This window comes from Cupressus sempervirens, chromosome 2 (assembly GCF_028749045.1).
Source record: "Cupressus sempervirens isolate cs-2001-9-10 chromosome 2, ASM2874904v1, whole genome shotgun sequence".
NCBI classification, from domain to species: Eukaryota; Viridiplantae; Streptophyta; class Pinopsida; order Cupressales; family Cupressaceae; genus Cupressus; species Cupressus sempervirens.
The window spans coordinates 105374554-105393161 of NC_143119.1; the positions used below are offsets into that span (position 1 = coordinate 105374554).

The following is an 18608-nucleotide window of genomic DNA, read 5'->3' on the forward strand; positions in this document are numbered from 1 at the left end:
ATTCAGAAAGCTTATGATAAAGTGGATTAGAGATTCTTATGCAAAACACTCGAAGCTTTTGGATTCTCACATCAATGGATCGACTTAATATATAACTACTATTCGAAACCAAAAATCTCTCTTCTCATAAATGGTACCCCTGAAGGTTTTTTTAGCATATCTAGAGAAATAAGACAAGGCGATCCTATATCACCTTTTCTCTTCATTATTATGGCAAAGCTTTTGGCAGAGCTATATTAAAGGCTCAAATAGAACGGAAAATCAGAGGAATCACAGTAATTGAGGAGGTCCCTAAAATAGCACATCAACAATATGCAAATGATACAATTCTACCAAGAGAAAGCACTTTGGAAGAAGCTCCAAATTTTAAGCAAATAATAAATAATAATATGGAAACTTCAAGTCAAAAAGTAAATGCTAACAAATCAAATATTATCTTTATTAATACTAAAGAGTTGGTGGAGAGAGAAATTTGTAGAATAATGGAATTCAGAAAAGGAACCTTTCCATGCAAATACCTTGGTATTCAACTTGAACGAGGCATTAGAGAAAGTAAAGCTTGGAATACGATTTTAGAAAATTTGGATTAAAAAAAGGGAAAGTTGGAAAGGGAAATGGTTAACTAAAGCTGGTGGAATGACTATGATCAAAGCAATACTTTCGGCCATACCCACCTATCATATGTCATTGTTGAGATTGTTAGCCTCATAGTAAATTGAAGCAAACTCCATAAGTATATATATATATATATGATAATATTCATAATTGATGATAAATTTATTTATAGAGGTCTCATCGTAATACACACACACACACACAAAACACTATAATCTTATTGTTTAATATGCCAAAGTATCGATCATATGTATCGGTTATAATCTTATCACCTTCAAAACAGCTATGTATTAATGCCAATGACATTTGTATCGAGCATTTAATATAACCAATAATAATGTTTGAGTATCGGTGTTTCGGACATTGTTCAAATATTAATCACATCAATATTGTGGTATCACTGATAATATATGAATCGGTGTTTTCAATAGTCGTACTGTATATGTATTGAGGCATGACCACGTAGGGTCATGCCACTACATGATCATGTCTCAATGCATATATAATATGCATTTACATCTGCTGAGATATATCAATAACAATTGGCAATATAATCTCAGTCTATAAAATCAGAACTGCATACATATATATACTTGAATTAAATCAGCACAAATACTAAAGAAGGAAAGTCTGTGTGCTTTAACCACAGTTATTATTATTAGTACAAAATATATACGTATAAAAGAAACAAGTAAACTCTTATATAAATCAGAATCAAAGTTGAAGATTGCTTAGATATTGAAAATACAATTTAGTTAGTCTCCACCAATAACGATCAAATAAACTTTACAGTCATGTCTTCCCTTACCCAAAGGCATAAAAAGGAAATTAGACTCTAAACTTAAAAACTTCTTCCGGCAAGGTACTGAAAATAAGAAAAAACAAGCTTTGATAAAATGAGGAAAAATATGTTGACCTAAAGAATTTGGAGGCCTTGGCATAAAAACTTTTGAGTTCGCAAAATGAGGCGCTAGGGGCAAAACTTATTTGGAGAATGTTTACAGAACATAAACATAAATGGGCCAAAATTTCATATCATAAATAGTTAAAAAATAATAATCCTCTGTATTTATTTGGGACTAAAAATCCTCCAAACAGTGTAACAATTTGGAACTTTATAATGAACTGACACCTATTAATAGCTAATAACTTAACTCAGGATATCGGTTTAGGGAAGGATGCTTTTGTTTTGGAAAGATTCATGGGATGGGCTCCCTTCTCCAAATAGTGTAAATCTACTTTTAAACATCAAAAACACCCTTTCAGCTTTGTGGGGTAAGAATGTAAGTGATTATAGAATTAATATTAACGATAATCAGTATGGAGGATGGCAATGGAAAACCCTAAATGAAATTCTGCTTTCATTATAGGAAAAGTACATATTTAATCGACTTTTAAAAAGTAGACAAACAAATCACAAAGATAGGAAAGATATATTAATTTGGGAAGCCTTGAAAGACAGAAAGTATAAAGTCAAACTAGGGTATGAAAAAATAATAAATTCTAAACAATGCGATAAGATTGACATTCCTCTAAATCTATGTTGGGATCTGGCATGTCTTCTGAAAGCAGGTATCTTCCTTTGGGCTGCTCTTCAAAAGAGAATTCTAACAGCAGATAGGTTTACTAAGATGGGGCTTGAAGGACCATCCAGATGCCCTCTTTGCAAAAAAGATATGAAACATCTAAACACTTGCTTTATGAATGTCCCTTTGCTAAGAATTGTTGGTATTGGTTTTGTAAAAAACTAAATTGACAAACTACATTCCCCGATAACCTATTAAATATTTTTATAAGCTGGCTGAAACATGGTTGTTCTAAGGTTTATAGTAATTTATCGAAAATATGATCTAACATCTTTTTTAATAAATTGGAGGCTTGTATTATTGAGGTAGCTAACAATAATCTCAGAAAATCATATAAGGAGAAAGGTTCCTTTTCAAACTGGGATGTCGATATGCGCAAGACTGGTTTAAACTAATTAATCCACCAATGATATACACAAAATCCAATAAGATCACTAGGAAAGAAGGTAAATGGGAACCTCGTCCTACGAGATGGTCAAAATTAAATTTTGATGGAGCTAGAGGTAATCCAGAACTAGCAAGCTTAGGATGTATTATTTGTTCAAATAACAGATCGTGCATAACAAAACACACCAAACATTTAGGAGTGATGTCTAATAACTTAGCCGAATTAGAGGCCCTAATAGAAGGCTTAACTCTAAGTAGAGAGATAGGTATTAAAAAAATAGTTATCGAAGGAGACTCGCAAATTATTCTAAATGCGTTGAGAAAAAGAGAAAACCCAAATTAGATCCTTAATTCTAAACTTGAATATGCCCTAGGCCATCGTTGATCAATTTGAAAAAACAATTATAAAACATATTTAGAGGGTAGGTAATAAAGAAGCAGATAATCTGGCAAACAAAGGCCCAGATGGAGAAAAGATTCTAATAAAACAAGCTAATATGATAAGTATAAGTTAGACACTTATTATTGAAGCAAAACTGGTTTAGAACTTTTATTGTCAAAATAAACATGTTAAATTTAGCTGATATCATGGAAGTTTAATGTTAATAAGTGATATAATTTTGGTTATATAAAACTTTTCCTTATATACTAAATGATTTTAAAATTAAAGTTGATAGGATATAAGTTCCTTTTTTATTATGAAGCATACTTCTTTTCATTCTAATAACTTGATTGTAGCCTAACAACTTAATCGTAGCCTACTTTAATTTTCAAGTTATATTCACAAGGAATTATCAAGAGCAAAGTTATAAGTTTGGAAATAAGAAAACAGGCACTAAAACTGGTCAAATAATTATGAGATATTTATGTAAGGGCTACACCAACAATACCTATCCATCTCTGATCTTTGGTGCCTCATCACAATCTTGGGCCTCATGGCATATTACCTATCAAAAATACATACATACATACATACATACATACATACATACATACATACATATATATATATATATATATATATATATATATATATATATATATATATATATATTTATTTATTGATTTAAAACAAAAAAAACGCTTTTCTTTCAATTTTCTCAATTTGAACCTTTTTTGGATTATTATTCAAGAATAATAAATTAAACATTAATAAAATCAATATTTTATAGCCGATAGGCTATTTGTGGGAACTTTTTTCCCGAAAATTAAATTTTTGACGAAAAATTTGCAAGAGTTTGGCCAAAATATTGAAAATCATTCCCGTTAATTATTTACCAGCCAATTTTTATCTCCCTCCACTTTTAACTCTTGTTCTGATATTTATTAGTTGTTATCTCCACTTTTAACTATTCTTTTTCTTTTCTATTTATTAGTTGTGATCTCCACATTAGCTCATGTTGTGATCTATTCAGTTAACTTTTGATTTTAAAAATTGATTTAGATTTTAGTTTTTAAATTATTTAATTAAATTTTTATGAAAAATTTGCAGGAGTTTGGCCGAAAAATTTAAAATCATTCCCATTAATTATTTATCGGCGAGTTTTTATCTCCCTCCACTTTTAACTCTTGTTTTGATATTTATTAGTTGTTATCTCCACTTTTAACTATTGATTTTTTTTTTCTATTTATTAGTTGTGATCTCCACATTATTAGCTCATGTTGTGATCTATTCAGTTAACTTTTGATTTTTAAAATTGATTTAGATTTTAGTTTTTAAATTTTTTTAATTTATTTTTTCATATTAGTTTAATTTTTTCTTTAAATATTATTTTTTAGTTTCTATAATTTATTTAGTCAATAGAATATTTATTAGACATTTTATTTTTTATATTTCTCTTATTAATTTTTCATAAGAGTTTTTGATGCGTTTTTTTAAATGATTTTTTTTCATAGAAAATTTTAATTTAAATAAATAATATTTATTAATCTATTTAAAAGATTTTAGTAAATGTTATGCTATTTAAATTAAAAATTATTAATAATCTAATTTGTTCACATAAGATTATAATTTAAATATCCACTTTCAACTATTGTTTTTCTTTTCTTATTTATTTAAAATATAATTACTCGTATGTTGTGATCTCTATTTATTAAACTTTTAAATTTTTTTAATTGATTTATGTTTTAGTTTTTAAATTACTTTAAATTATTTTTTTATATTAGTTTAGTTTTTTTTTTAAATATTGTTTTTTAGTTTCTATAATTTATTTAGTCAATAGAATATTTGTTAGAGATGTTGCTATTTTTTTTTTTGGTATTTCTCTGATTAATTTTCCGTAATAATTTTTTTAATGGGTTTTTTTTTTTAATTATTATTTTTTTTTCATATTTGATAAATTGAATTTAATTGTAGAGTATTGAAATTATTGAACATGTTTCTTAAGCAATATTCAAATTTCCTAAATATTATAAATTTTATATTTATGTTTTAATCTTTAACTTTTTATTTTTGTATTTTCATTTTTAAAAAACTTATATTTACATTATTTAATGTTCATTCTACATTTTTCTCTTAAATCTCATCTCCTATCAGCGCACTTGTTGCATGTACAAAAGCATGTGACTGCTAGTATTTTTTATGTAGATCCAAAATAAATGTGCATTTTCAAAAAAAAAGCATTTTTGCTTTTCCAAGTTTGCATGCTTTAAATCAAATTTTCTAATCCCTTAAGAATTTTGCTTTTTCCATTTTCAATTGATTTTTTGACATTTCACTCTTCCAAATATTTCAAACTTTTTGACCCTTTTGAATTCTACTATTTTCACACTTTTGGGAATATTTTCGAATTTTCAATCTTTGCATTATTTTTAGTCTTCTTTTTAGGAAAATTTCATGACCCAAAATGATGCACTCTAACCACATGACTTAGTTTGGGATTTTAAGTAATCATGAATTTTATCCACCTTGGAAGAATTGTCTTAAAAAAATGCCAGTGTCTAAAAAATGCACCACTTCCTTGTGATCAGGTGGAATTTGGAGGGTGTCACAAATTCTATAGTCAAGTGGATTTTCATCCACAGGAAACTTCCACAACATGGTAAAAATTGTACTTTGGATTTTAGGGAAAGGGGGGTTTAACTTGGTAATGGATTCCATCCAAGATGAAATAAATCTTCTTACTATCGAGGGTCTCAAATTTCTTTCCTTTTGTCCATGACTACAATGGAATTGCGCCCTACAAATTACAGAGAGCACAATTTTCAGGAGGGTGCAGAATTTGAAAAGCATTGACCATTACATAGCAACCATTGACTTACGCTGGGAGAATAGGGTATTCAATTAAAGATTGTAGCTGCGATAGAGATCTTCAACTCTAATTTTATGAAATATAGATATGTTTGTTATGACTGTTATGGCCATCTTTAGCTGAAAAAGACATTTGTGATAATATTTGATGATAATATTATGTAATAAGATGTGACATACGTCATGTGAAGAGGCATGCGTATGGAAATATGTAGTGTTGAATATGTGGAAATATGAAGGGTCGAGTTTTAGAAATTTGAAAAGACCTTCGTGTGTAATATGAAGAGTCTAATTTCAATATATTAATGTTATTGCTCAGTGTATTGTAAGCAATAAAGTGAATAATGCTTTGTACTCGAACATTTTATTTTTAATAAAAAGATATTTTGCTTGTGTGGTTGGGTTTTTTCCTTCAAGTGGAAGGGGGTTCTCCAAACATAAATGTATTGAGTCTTTTGTATTGTTCATGCTCTTCTTATTGTTGTTTATCCTAATTTTTGGGTAAAATTTAATATGATATCAAAAAGCCTAATTTGATAATTTGATAACAACAATAAGGAAGTTTCTCTTGTGTTCTAATTTTTGCAATGGGCCATTTCTATGCAATGAAGATTGCTCTATTAGGAGAGCTCTCAATTTTGAAGGTTGATGCATTCTATCATGCAAAGTGAGTACTTTTTCTTTGTTTTCCTCTTTTTTTTTTGGCATCTAGTTCTGCATATGTGGTTCAGCTTCAGTCGTTATATTCTTGGCATGTTGTTGGAATTGGTTTGGCCATTTATCAATGAAATTCATATTATGTCATCGGTTCGTATTACAAAGTAATTGGAAAATATTTGCTTGTTATAAACTAAGAACGAGAGGTCAATTTATACAAGAGACTAAACAATGCTTCCGTAGGAAACAATCATAAAGAATAGAAACATTCTATTCAATAGATAACCATTAGATACTAAACAGAGATAATAGAAACTATCTATTATTGTAATACCCTCGCTTAATAATTAATCTATCCCAAGCATGAAGCTGTCAAAAAGCATAAAAGGCAAATTTTGTCTGCTCAAAAGGTGCTCTACATTGTTCATTGTGGGCTACGAACCAGATTGCTTAGATAGGGCAGCTAAGCGCTTCCAACATTCAACCTTCATGTGCCCAAACTTATGGCAATAGTTGTATTGAATGTGTCCCGGAGCCTTCTGAAGATGGAGCAAAGGACCTCTGCTAAGAAGACTGCTGTGAAGCAGAACCACCTTATCGCTGTCGTGATATTCAATGATGGTTAGCATCAATTGTTTCAACGTGCCATAATTGCAACCATTGAGCTTCTGATTTTCCTCGAGCAAAATATTAATCAAGGATGCCATAGCACATTTTCCAACAAAAAAGTGTATCTATGAAGGCATGTTCTTCAAGGCAAAAAATGGAAGACCTAGAAATTTGATGGATGACCCAGAAGAGAGCTTAAAAACCCCAGAAAGAAGTTGTCAATTTCTGGATCGGTTGGCTCAAAAATCGAGGCACCCAGAAAAACAAGCGACAACCTAGTAGAGATCTCAAAAAACCCACCAAAAATTTGTAAAGAAAAATGATTTGGTACAAAAAATTAGGGTTTTGAACAAAAATGGCCCTGGCTGCAAAAAAGCTTCAAAAAATGGCAGAAATGTGCAAAAAGAAATCAGACTAATCTGGACAAAAATGGGATGTAGAACCGAACCAAAAATCGGCGGATTCCAATCTCTCATAATGGAAACCCTAGTCAAATTATAGAGAGCGTTGGTAGCAAATATGCATGTAAATAATTTTCAAAATAAAAGGCAAATAATTTCAACCAAGAAATTATAATAATTTTTGAAAAAAATTGGAGTCTTGGCTCTGATATCATATTATGAAGTAATTGGAAAATATTTGCTTGTTATTAATAGAGATCAAGGGGTCAATTTATACAAGAGACTGAACGATGCTTCCATAGGAAACAATCATAAAGAATAGAAACATTCTATTCAATAAATAACCATTAGATACTAAACAGAGATAATACAAACCATCTATTATCGTAATAGTTTGTTGGAGCATAATGGATGTTGTCCTTTTGGTTCCTCAACTTAATCTTTGAGCATCTGTTATGTATACTGTGTATTGTGATCATTCTACGTAATGTGATTTTTCTCCTACAATCAAGTGTTGCATTTGATGGCGACTATTATGTCAACTTTGTCTACTAGCATGTGTGAATCAAAGGATTATTCTTATCCAATTGCTTCATTTTTTCATTGTCGTAACAGTGTTGTTGGCAATCGTTGTATCTCCTGTCGTCCTTTATAATCTAATCCAACCTCCGACAGACTATTGAAGGACAGTGATTCAATGATTAGGATCATGCTAGAGCAAAGCCTTTGAAGAAGATACAACATCATTAAGGTAGAGAAAAAGGTAGTTGTTGTTGTCACAAGTTCCCTAGTGGAGGAACTTCGTAAAATTGTCCAAGATCAAGGCCTAGCGGGTCATAGGAGATTCAATGACACTATCTGACTATATCCTCAAAGTGTCAGGGAGCCCATGCAGCTAAGTGATGACTCAACCTTGACAGTAAAGACTTCTCATGTTTTGGAAATTATGTCTCTTGTGGGGGAATCGTCAGGTCATGGTAACCATTGACTCTTGCTGTTTGCAAACCCTTTTAGCTTCAATATGATATGGTGGAGAAACAAACAGTCATGGAACTTTATTTGTCAGCTATTTATAGTCTTTTCTAGAGACTTTGGGGAGCTAGGCACCCATAACGAAGTACTTCAATGGAAGCATTGGCACATCAAGAAATGATGTCGTTTGCAGACTTTAAGAGTACAAGGGTGACCTCGACAACATAGAGATGGCTAGAACTCTATACGCAACGCTCAGAGATTGATTTCTAAGGTACGTAACGGTTGCTTGATGCATTTTGATGAGTTTGATTTACAAGAATTGCATTGGGAATCTCAACAGAGATGGAAGATTTATTGACAGGAGATAGTCATCACTTGAATGCATATTTACTTCAATTGCAAATCATCTGACCAACAATTGTGAAAACAACAAGCCATAAATTGAAGGAAATTATTTGTTCCATTAGCGTGATTTAGCGGTGAGCACTTGTGTTAGTTTCGTGTTCAAGAAATCTCCTCCTCTTCCTTAAGCATTATTATTGGTGTCTCTTTGGTTTTGTCTTAGTGATGATCGAAGGGGCTTCTTGGTTTTAGGTGTTGTTCTTTTGGTATCAACGCTCTCTTCTATAGTATCATAATTTTTTGTTGTGAGTCTCATATGTGTATCAGGAATGTTCTTAGTAACATTCTTTGTGTTCTAGGTGCATCATTGGTGATCAAAAGAGATATCTGTTACAATTGTGATCATCTCAGGGTGAGGGTTGCAATATCTCACCAGGACAATCAAAGATATTGGTTATAATTTAATGACAATTGTTCAGAAAGCTACTCTTTTTTCTATCTTTAAGGAGGTGTTTGTTGGGGAAATCTATATAGAGGATATGGCATCAAGGCTAGGAGTGAACAATGGTCTTGGTCATAATAGGAGTGACACTTGCCCCTTGTCTGGCAAGATGTAACATTTGTACATGATCGTTATTCCACTTTGGAGATTTCCCCTGTACAATATCTCATGGGAGTTGCCCCTTTCAATGAAGGACAACGGGTTTGGCATAGCAGCAAAAGTAGCAAGTATTCATGAAGAAAATAGTATGCTCAAATTTAGGTATGTACATTCTCTTTTCCGAGAATAATTTATTTAGTCGTGTTTTTCTGCTGGAAATTGTTTCTATAGAATAATTATATATTTTATATTTGAGGACTATAGCAATCTCACAGGTTGGTGACTATTTATAAAGGCTGAAATATTATATATTTAGTTCTTGCTGACATAAGAGGTGCAAAGAAAATAAACAATAGGCAAGCATGGTTTATATATGAATATTTTGTAGTCAATCAAATCATCATTACAATTTACAGTAATAATCTGTATTTGTTGCATTCTATTATAACATTCAACTTATGATTTGTGTATCATCAAAGTTGATGTTGTTGTGAGTATCTTTTCAATTCAAATTTAAAATTGAACCTAATGGCATTTTTTCTTCTCTCGAAGGAATTTTAAATATAAAGAGATAAAATATTCGATACCTTGAGTATGGGTCAAGTTTCCATATAATTGGAACTAGTTTATGCTTTTAACATTGATTCCTATGATTGAATTCTCTTGGCTCTGGGACGCATCAAGAAGAATGAGATGATGAGAGATTACATGCAAAGTAATGAACATAGGAACAATTGCTTATAGTCATTACATTGATATTTAGAAGAAGTACATTCAGCTTCAAAGGGAGGTTATGTGACAAAGGCAGAACCCTTTGCAAGGTTATGCTATGGAATCAATCGGAATCAACTATCTTATTTTGGTAATCAAAAACGCCCCTGCTAACAAGGAGTCTCTGTTAAGAGAAAATCTCAATTATTAATGCATTCTTCTATGGGAAAAGTTTGCAATGAAAGCCTTCGTTCCACCCTCTACGACTAGGTATGGTGGACCACCCTCTGCAAGTAGGAATGGTGGAAACACATTCTTCTCTAGGAGAAGACTAAGGTAAAAGCCCCTTTGGACCAGCCTCTACGAATAGGCATGGTTGAAATGCATTCTTCTCTATGAGAAGTCTAAGGTAAAAGCCCTCGTGGGCCACCCTCTGCAAGAAGGCATGGTGGAAATGCATTCTCCTCTGGAAGAATGTCTGAGGTGAAAGCCCTTGTTCCACCCTCTGTGAGTAGGTATGGTGGAAATGAATTCTTCTCTGGAAGTCATATGTGTGACTCCATTTTATGCACTTATGAAGTAACTATGGCAAATTATGTTATGCTAAGATAACATGTGTTATGTGATATGAATTTATCATCTTTGGTTGCAACTATGTGTGCCTACCTAACTAAAGATCTCTCCCTTGCTACGAGGGAGTGTTAAAGATTGTAGCTACGATAGAGATCTTCAAGTCTGATTTTATGAAATAGAAATATGTTAGTATGACCATTGCAGTCTTCTTCAACTGAAAGAGACATTTGTGATAATATTTTAAAATAATATTATGTAGAAAGACGTGTCATACGTCATGTGAAGAGGCATGCGTATGGAAATATGAAGTGTTGAATATTTGGAAATATGAAGGATCTAGTCTTAGAAATTTGAAGTGATCTTTGTGTGTAATATGAAGTCTCATTTCAACCTATTTATGTGATTGCTCAATGTGTTGTAAGCAATTAAGTGAAAGCTTTGTGCTTGAACATTTTATTTTTTGTAAAAGAGATTTTGTTGGAATGGCTAGCTTTTTCCCTTTAAATGGAAGGGTTTTCCTAGGATAAATGTATTGAGTCTTTTGAATTGTTGATGCTCTACTTATTGTTGTTTATCTTAATTTATGGGTAAAATTTAACACATTCCACGTTGGACTCCACGGTAGACAAAAAAGGCATGAATTAGTTTAGTGTCTTTTTAAACAAGTTTCAGAGTTTCCTTAATGTGATTGGTTTTGTTCATGCACTCGTTGGGGTGAAAGCTTCTTCCCTCAGCAAAACCAGAGCAAGAACTACAGCGATAAAGATGATTCTGGACCCGAGAAGGACCCGGACCTAGACCCAACTAGCAGGGTCTGAACCCTACAACCTAGCTGAATATCCTCTTCATATGTCACATCACTACTTAATTCGATCATTTCCAAATTTAAAATATTGATTTTATAAGCTTTTGATTTTTCACTATAGCCTACAAATATTGCCTTCTTGCCAGAAGGTTCTAGCTCGGTTCTTTTGACTTTGGGTATATGTATGCATACTAGACAGCCAAAGATCCTTAAATGACTTACATCTAGTTTCTTTCTAGTGAATGCTTCTCAAAGTGTCTTGTTGTCCAAAACTCAATGAGGGCTTCTATTTTGAGCATTAACAACAGCCCTAGAGGACTCAGCCCAGGAAAAAAGTTTGAAGATTTTGATCATGAATCATGGCTCTGGTTGCTTCCACAATAGTTCTATTTTTCCTTTATGGTACGTGATTTTGTTAAAGGATTGTAGGGAACACAAGACTTCTTCTTAATCCCAACTTCAATACAAAAGTCATGGAAGTTACCGGAGGTGTACACTCCTTCATTATCAATTCTTAGGATTTTAATCCTCTTCTCAATCATGTTCTCTACTAGAGCTTTAAATTCCTTAAATCTCATAAGTGCTTCATCAGATTCTTTATTTTATAAAAGAAGATCCAAGTCTTTCTAGAGCAGCCATCAACAAAACTAATGTTATACAAGAAACCAATGAAGGAAGCTCTAGACATAGGACCACATAAAGCTGAATGAATGAACTCTAAGATACATTTGGATCTAAATTCACTACTGTGGAATATACCTTTACTGTTCTTACCTAATGCACACTCTTCGCAAGTTCCTTTATGCTCATGGTTCAGTTTTGGAAGACCACCAACTATCTTCTCCATAGTGGACAATGCATGGAAGTGTTGGTGACACAGTCTTATATGCCAAGTTTCACAAGTGCTTGATGAATCATAAATTAAGGCTTGAGTACGGATAGTGCAAAGTCTGCAAAGATGTACATAACGAAGTCCAATAACTGTAGTTGTCTTGATGTTAAAGTTCTTTGGCTATGCAAGAACTTAGCCACTTGCAAATGCAATATAATATCCTTCACCCTCCAAGGCTAAGTCGAAGACAATATTTTGCTCGATACCTAAAACAAATAGTACATTGTGTGTAGTTTTTGAGTCAAACTCATTGACCCAGTTACATCCTGATAGCAATATCACAATTTGACTTCTTGTGGAAATATCTCCTATTTATCAAATAGTACATTATTTAATTGCAAGGAAATGCCTAACTTTAACTTTAAGAGAAAAGGTCCCAACTCCTACAAAATAACAAGACTCATCTCCAATGGTCACTTGATCAAATGAATTGCTTTATATTAGCTCTTTTAAATGTCCTCTAAATCCAGCAATGTGTTGAGATGCACCGCTGTCAATTATCCAAGTGCAATGGCCTGTAGGCATGTGGCTTGAGAGGGCTGAGTAAAATATAAATCCATCTGAACCCTTGCTGGAAAAGTTTCACCAACTTCAACAATGAAGCTTGAAGGTTAGACCTGTTTGGACACTTTGTTGCATAGTGACCATATTTATATAGTTAAATCATTGGACTTTTGATATATTCTTTCTTCTTTTGAATGTATAACCATTGTTAAACTCCTTATCTAACATTCTTTTGAAGTGACTTTTCTTACCCTTCTTCTTTGAGGGATGTCGGGTAAGGGCATGAATATCTTCACTTGTGGAGATTTAGCTGATGACTTTTTTAATCAATCTTGAGTCCTCTTGTATACAACCAGCCTTCAACAAATCAATATGGGAAATTTTGATCTTGCACTAGTCCCTTGAGGGAAAGATTCCTAAGAATCAGTGAGTCCATTTTAAGCCAATATTGACGAATCTTTGCTAACAACATGTCCTATAGTGGAGAGTTGATATCTTAATTCTGTAATTTTCATGAAATAAGAGATTATGGATTCTCCTTTAACCATTATGATGTGATGCAATTTTTGTTTTAATGCAACTGTTCTGCTTGTATTATTAATTTCATAAATATGCTCCAATATCATGAACATTTCTCTAGTTGCCTGAAGTTTAGCAATGAATGGCACAATGTGATCCCTTACGGAGTCTGCAATCATCCTCTTTGCCTTAGTGCTATTTTTCTTCCATAGTGCTAACTCTGATTCATCACCAGGTGAAGCATTATTTTCTAGCACAAAACCATCCAGGTCATTTTCTTCTAAGGCCAGCATCATTCTAAACTTCCAAGATGTTAAATTTGAAGCGCCCTCTAGCCTACCCTCAACCTTCAACCCATTCACCAACTTGACAGTAGAATATTCGAAGTCGAAAGGAGATCAAATATCCAAATTGCAAATATTTTATGTCTGATTATGATCTTTTTAAACCTACTCTGATTACATGTTAAATTTTAATCGGGCTGATAGCAATTTAAAACTTCAGAACTTTGACTGCAATAATATTAATTCAATGTTTATTAGTCTCTGATCTCTGCAATATTCAATTATTGTTTGGACAAGGGCACAGCATACCAACAGTAGGTATTGATATTTATCTCCAGTATTAGTCTCTTCCTATTATGAATCTGTCTCTGATATTGAATGGTCTCTTCCCTCACGGCACATGCTGGACTCTGCTACTCTGCTGAAGACACAGCCAAATGCTTAACTTCAAATGGCTCGACTGCAGATTAGAACCATTGACTCCCACGGTACTACAATTCTTTGCAATCAACTGCAATAATTAACCATTCATTAATCTTGATGTTCGTTGTGTATATCAAATTCAAATTGAGACACCAATATATATATATAACAGGCAGCCGTTCAAATAACTGATAGTAGCTTTTCAATTGCACCCTTTAGTTAATGATTAACCATATTACTTCAATATTTGTTTGAGTAATTCATACCATCTTAATTATTGCTATCATTATTTGACTTAATACTTATAGATCAGAAGGATTTTCTGGTTATCATAAGACACAGATTGAAGTTAGATTATCATCAGAAATGATAATATGAATTGCAATTCAATGGCATTGATTCTGGACTACTTCTCATTTGTGAGGACCATTTAGTCTTTTCTTGGCTTTGTTCTTTTGCTTTCGTGTTCTGTTCTTTCTGCGGACACCACTTGGTGCTCTCGCTGCTGGCGATTGTCTTGTTGTACGCTTTTCAGTCTCTTAGACCCTTGTGGTCTCTTGTTGGACACTAATAAATTTATCTTATCTTAGCAACGGAGAAGGATTTTCATTTATGATAATAGATAAATGATTAATAAATTAATATCTCAAGTGATGCAGACACTATAGTGATTTTCCCAAAGCTAACTTCAACACCTGAAAGCATGGAGGCCAGTGAAACTGCGACCATATTAAAGATCTAGTGTTTTACATTTGAGATTTCTACTTAATTGTCCTGTGGCTGCATTGTACTCTATATATATACATTCATCACATTTTGAATGAACAGTTATCTTTCTACTCAAAAAATGTGTTCCTACAACAAAACCACAAATATATTGCACAGTTTTAAAATTGGAGATTTTAGAAATACATCAAATAGATTTGAATGAAGTACACAACTCCCTTTTCTCATTTCTAGAAAATGTTGTCCCATGCAAGAGCAGAAATAAAAATTGCAAACAAATCCTAATGCTCCATTTATGAATAATCAAATAATGTAACTTGTACCACCCATGTGGGCACCCGAAAGAATGGAGGACAAGTGCAACTGCAACCATATTGAAGACCTAATGTTTTACATTTGAATTTTCTATTTAATTGTCTTGTGCCTGCAACGTTCTGTATATATATACTTTAATCCCATTGTGAATGAATAATTATCTTTTTATTCATAACCTGTATTCCTAAAACAAAATCACAAATATATTGCACATTTTTTAAGTTGGAATACTTAAAAGTTCAAATTAGAAGATTTTACATCCAAAATTCTTGAGCCAGAAAGCATCAAACAGATTTGAATGATGTACACAACTCCCTTTTCTGGAAAAAGTTGTCCTATGCAAGAGCAGGAGAAAAAAAAAATTGCAAACAAATCCTACTGCTCCATTAAAAATGAGTTACAAAGGCTTCCCTTCCATCGATGACCAGCTATGCCTTCATTCACCAGTCACCCATCAATCTAGTTTTGCCAGACATTAAAAAAGAGTAAATTTGTACATGCAAAATCACTCTGTTGTAAACAGATCATCAAATACAAACAAAAGGAGTACGTTTAAGTCAACAAATACAAAGGTAAAAATTTAAAGCACGAAGAAGCAATAGATCTATAAGTACAAACAATGGCAAAAGATACAAATAGGTTTTGACTCTGATAAGTAAGGAATGTAAAAGTTTCTAACTATTGTTTTGAACTTTAAAATTATAAAAAATAATTATGACCACCCCACAAAAAACTATTTGCTAATGTAAGCTACGTGCTGAATTTTACCCATTGGTATCCTGCATTCTACCCTGTATACTGCTCATGTTTCTGCAAATACGACATGCACTCCAGGTTTCGGCGGAATAACAAAGTTAACTATACTCACAAAATAGATTGTGAGATCAAAACCTACATGATGAAATCAAACAGTGTGTAAGGTAAATTTCAGCAAGTTGCTTATGGGTTTCCAAAGGAGAATATGGTAACAAAAATACATCTAGCTTGACATTACCTGAATAACAACATTTAACTTCAGTATGTTGACAATGGATTCATGGCAATGGGTCAAAACAATGTTGCATTCTTAAAATGATTATTGCATTAATTATCAAGGAAAAGGTTTCAGAAATCTGCAAAAATAATAATGATATTTACAAGAATTCCTGATTCCCGGCCACAATCTCATTCCAGTGGACACTCTGTACCAAAATTAAGTATAGTCTAAAGGAAAAGTTTCAAAAATCAGCAGAAATTAATGTGCCAATTAATGAAATGACTGGTATGTTTTCTAGCCATGATCTTATCGTAGACTAGTTTGAAACTTTATCTGTGATAATTACAAGACTGGTATATTTACCAGCCATGATCTTATTCCAACAGGTACAAAATGTACCAAGACAAGTTTTATATGAAATAAGACATACATTCTAAAGTGTTGTCTGCAATTGCCAAAAGTGGCATGTTGAGATGGTTAAGTTATTATATTGTTGTAAATAGCGTCAAGGTTCAAATCTCAATGGGGATGAGGTCCCTCATTTGTGGTCTTGTCAGTTCATAGCTCTATATAAAAAGTGCAGTCTGTAATTTAATTCGGGCGGACACACCTCCAATGTGGACCAGGTTCTTATTATGCTGTTCAGTGAGGCAGACAATGAACACCCGGTAGTCTAGATACAGTCAAGAGTAGGGGATAGGCTCATATGCTACATGTAACCATTCTATATAAGTAGGATTAGGTGCACACACTCACAGTGGCCTGAATCATTTAGCTTGAAACAATCATGACTCCCCTTTAATTCGTATCAACTAGGGTTCACTTTGAATCTTGAACCTGTTTTGCCTCGTCTTGAAGATGCCAACAATCTAATCTAGGGTTTTCCTATTAACAAATCATTCTAAAAATGTGTACGTTTGTGAACACAAAATACTCAAAAATGCCCTCTAGGTATTTCACAATTTCCTCTATCGTCCGAATAAATGTAAATACGCAATGACCTGACGTTTATATTCAAATTCTGTGTTACCACAAGGACGGCGATAACAGAAAATCAGAAATTTACAAAAAGAAGCATGATCTAGTATTCCATTTACTTAATTTGCCTCTTCACCGTCATCTGAGGCATGTCATATGACAAGACTTGCTAGGGTTTCTGGTTCAAAAGCTAAGTTGAAGGCGAAACAAGGAGATGATATATGAATTTACCTAAATGAAAATGATGACCACATTTGAGCTTGGCAATTGATCTCTCCCCGCGGTCTGCAACTGCTTCCAAGCACACCGAACAAGAAATCGAACCCGAGCTCAAAAACGCCGCCTGCGACTGCTTATCTCTACTCCCCGACTCCATTTCCACACGGATCCCTTTTAATTACCTACCGATTCTGCTAAGAAACCTAAATTTGCAATTTCGCCCTTCCAAATAAAACCTCAAATCTTGCCCCGGCGATGATGCTTCGATCGGTGATGTGAACAGAACGGTGGATCGATAAATTCACTAAAATGCATTCTTGAAACCAAGATTGACACAATCTGGCAGACTCAACACCATAAATTGTCGATTTCTCAACGGATTCAATTCAGGAAAAACTTGTTTCAAGCTGCGGACAAAATTCTTTCCAACCGTCGACCGGGACAAGAAAAATTCAGTCGCCTAGTTGATAAAATTTTGACGGGTAATAGACGAATTACTCTGCCCTCCTGCCAACAGCGATATCTATCCGAATAAAACCAGTTTGCGTGAGAGAGAAACAAAGGTAAAACTACAGACTTGGAAGCCGTCGGATTAAAATATCCGACGGACTGTCATTTCTGCCAGCGTTTTTAATTAATTTTTTATTCAGATATTCGTCATTTTTGCTAAGCATGTCTTCGCATTTCAATCAAACATCGTGCTACTTAGAGTTCTTAGTATTTAATTTTTATAATCTAATTTTTGCTGTTATATTTTATGTGTGAAGATAATAAATACTTTTCCGGAATATATGAGGGAATCAAATAGTGTGCGAAAGCCGCTCCACAAAGGCTTTTATCCTTTTGCCCTCGTCGCCTTCAGAAATGTTGGTCTCTTTAAAAACCTCCTCCTTAATATGGTTTCGATTTTATTTTGTATTTAAACCTGGATCTTAATAAGGTTTTAATGTTTTTAATAAAAAAACTCGTCCTTAATTTGATGCCGCCCACCTATATTTAGATTTTTAATATGATGCTCTTAATCTATATTTAGATAAAATTGTTCTCCCTAATTTATTTATAAATTTTATTAGTCTCATGTAGGGAACTAATATTTTCATTATTTTCATTATTTTTATTTTTATTTATATATATATATTAAAAAATATTAGTTAGTATATAGGCAAGAGCCTACAATGCAATGGTAAATTGTGAGCCTCTTACTTGAGAGGTCTTGGGCTCAAATCTATTCGACATTAATAAATAACAATAACAAACAGT

At 32.9% G+C, this 18608-nt stretch overlaps 1 protein-coding gene across 1 annotated transcript in view; it reads right to left on the reverse strand.

Annotated features, from left to right (window-relative positions):
• The window catches only part of LOC149571261 (E3 ubiquitin-protein ligase IPI1-like), a 132313-nt gene extending 114400 nt beyond the window's left edge, over positions 1–17913 (reverse strand). Inside the window, exon 1 of the mRNA XM_089812820.1 lies at positions 17361–17913. Within this exon, the coding sequence (XP_089668946.1) occupies positions 17361–17505 (145 nt within the window). The 5' untranslated portion in view covers positions 17506–17913. The remainder of the gene's footprint in view (positions 1–17360) is intronic.
• Between the last annotated feature and the right edge of the window lie 695 nt (positions 17914–18608).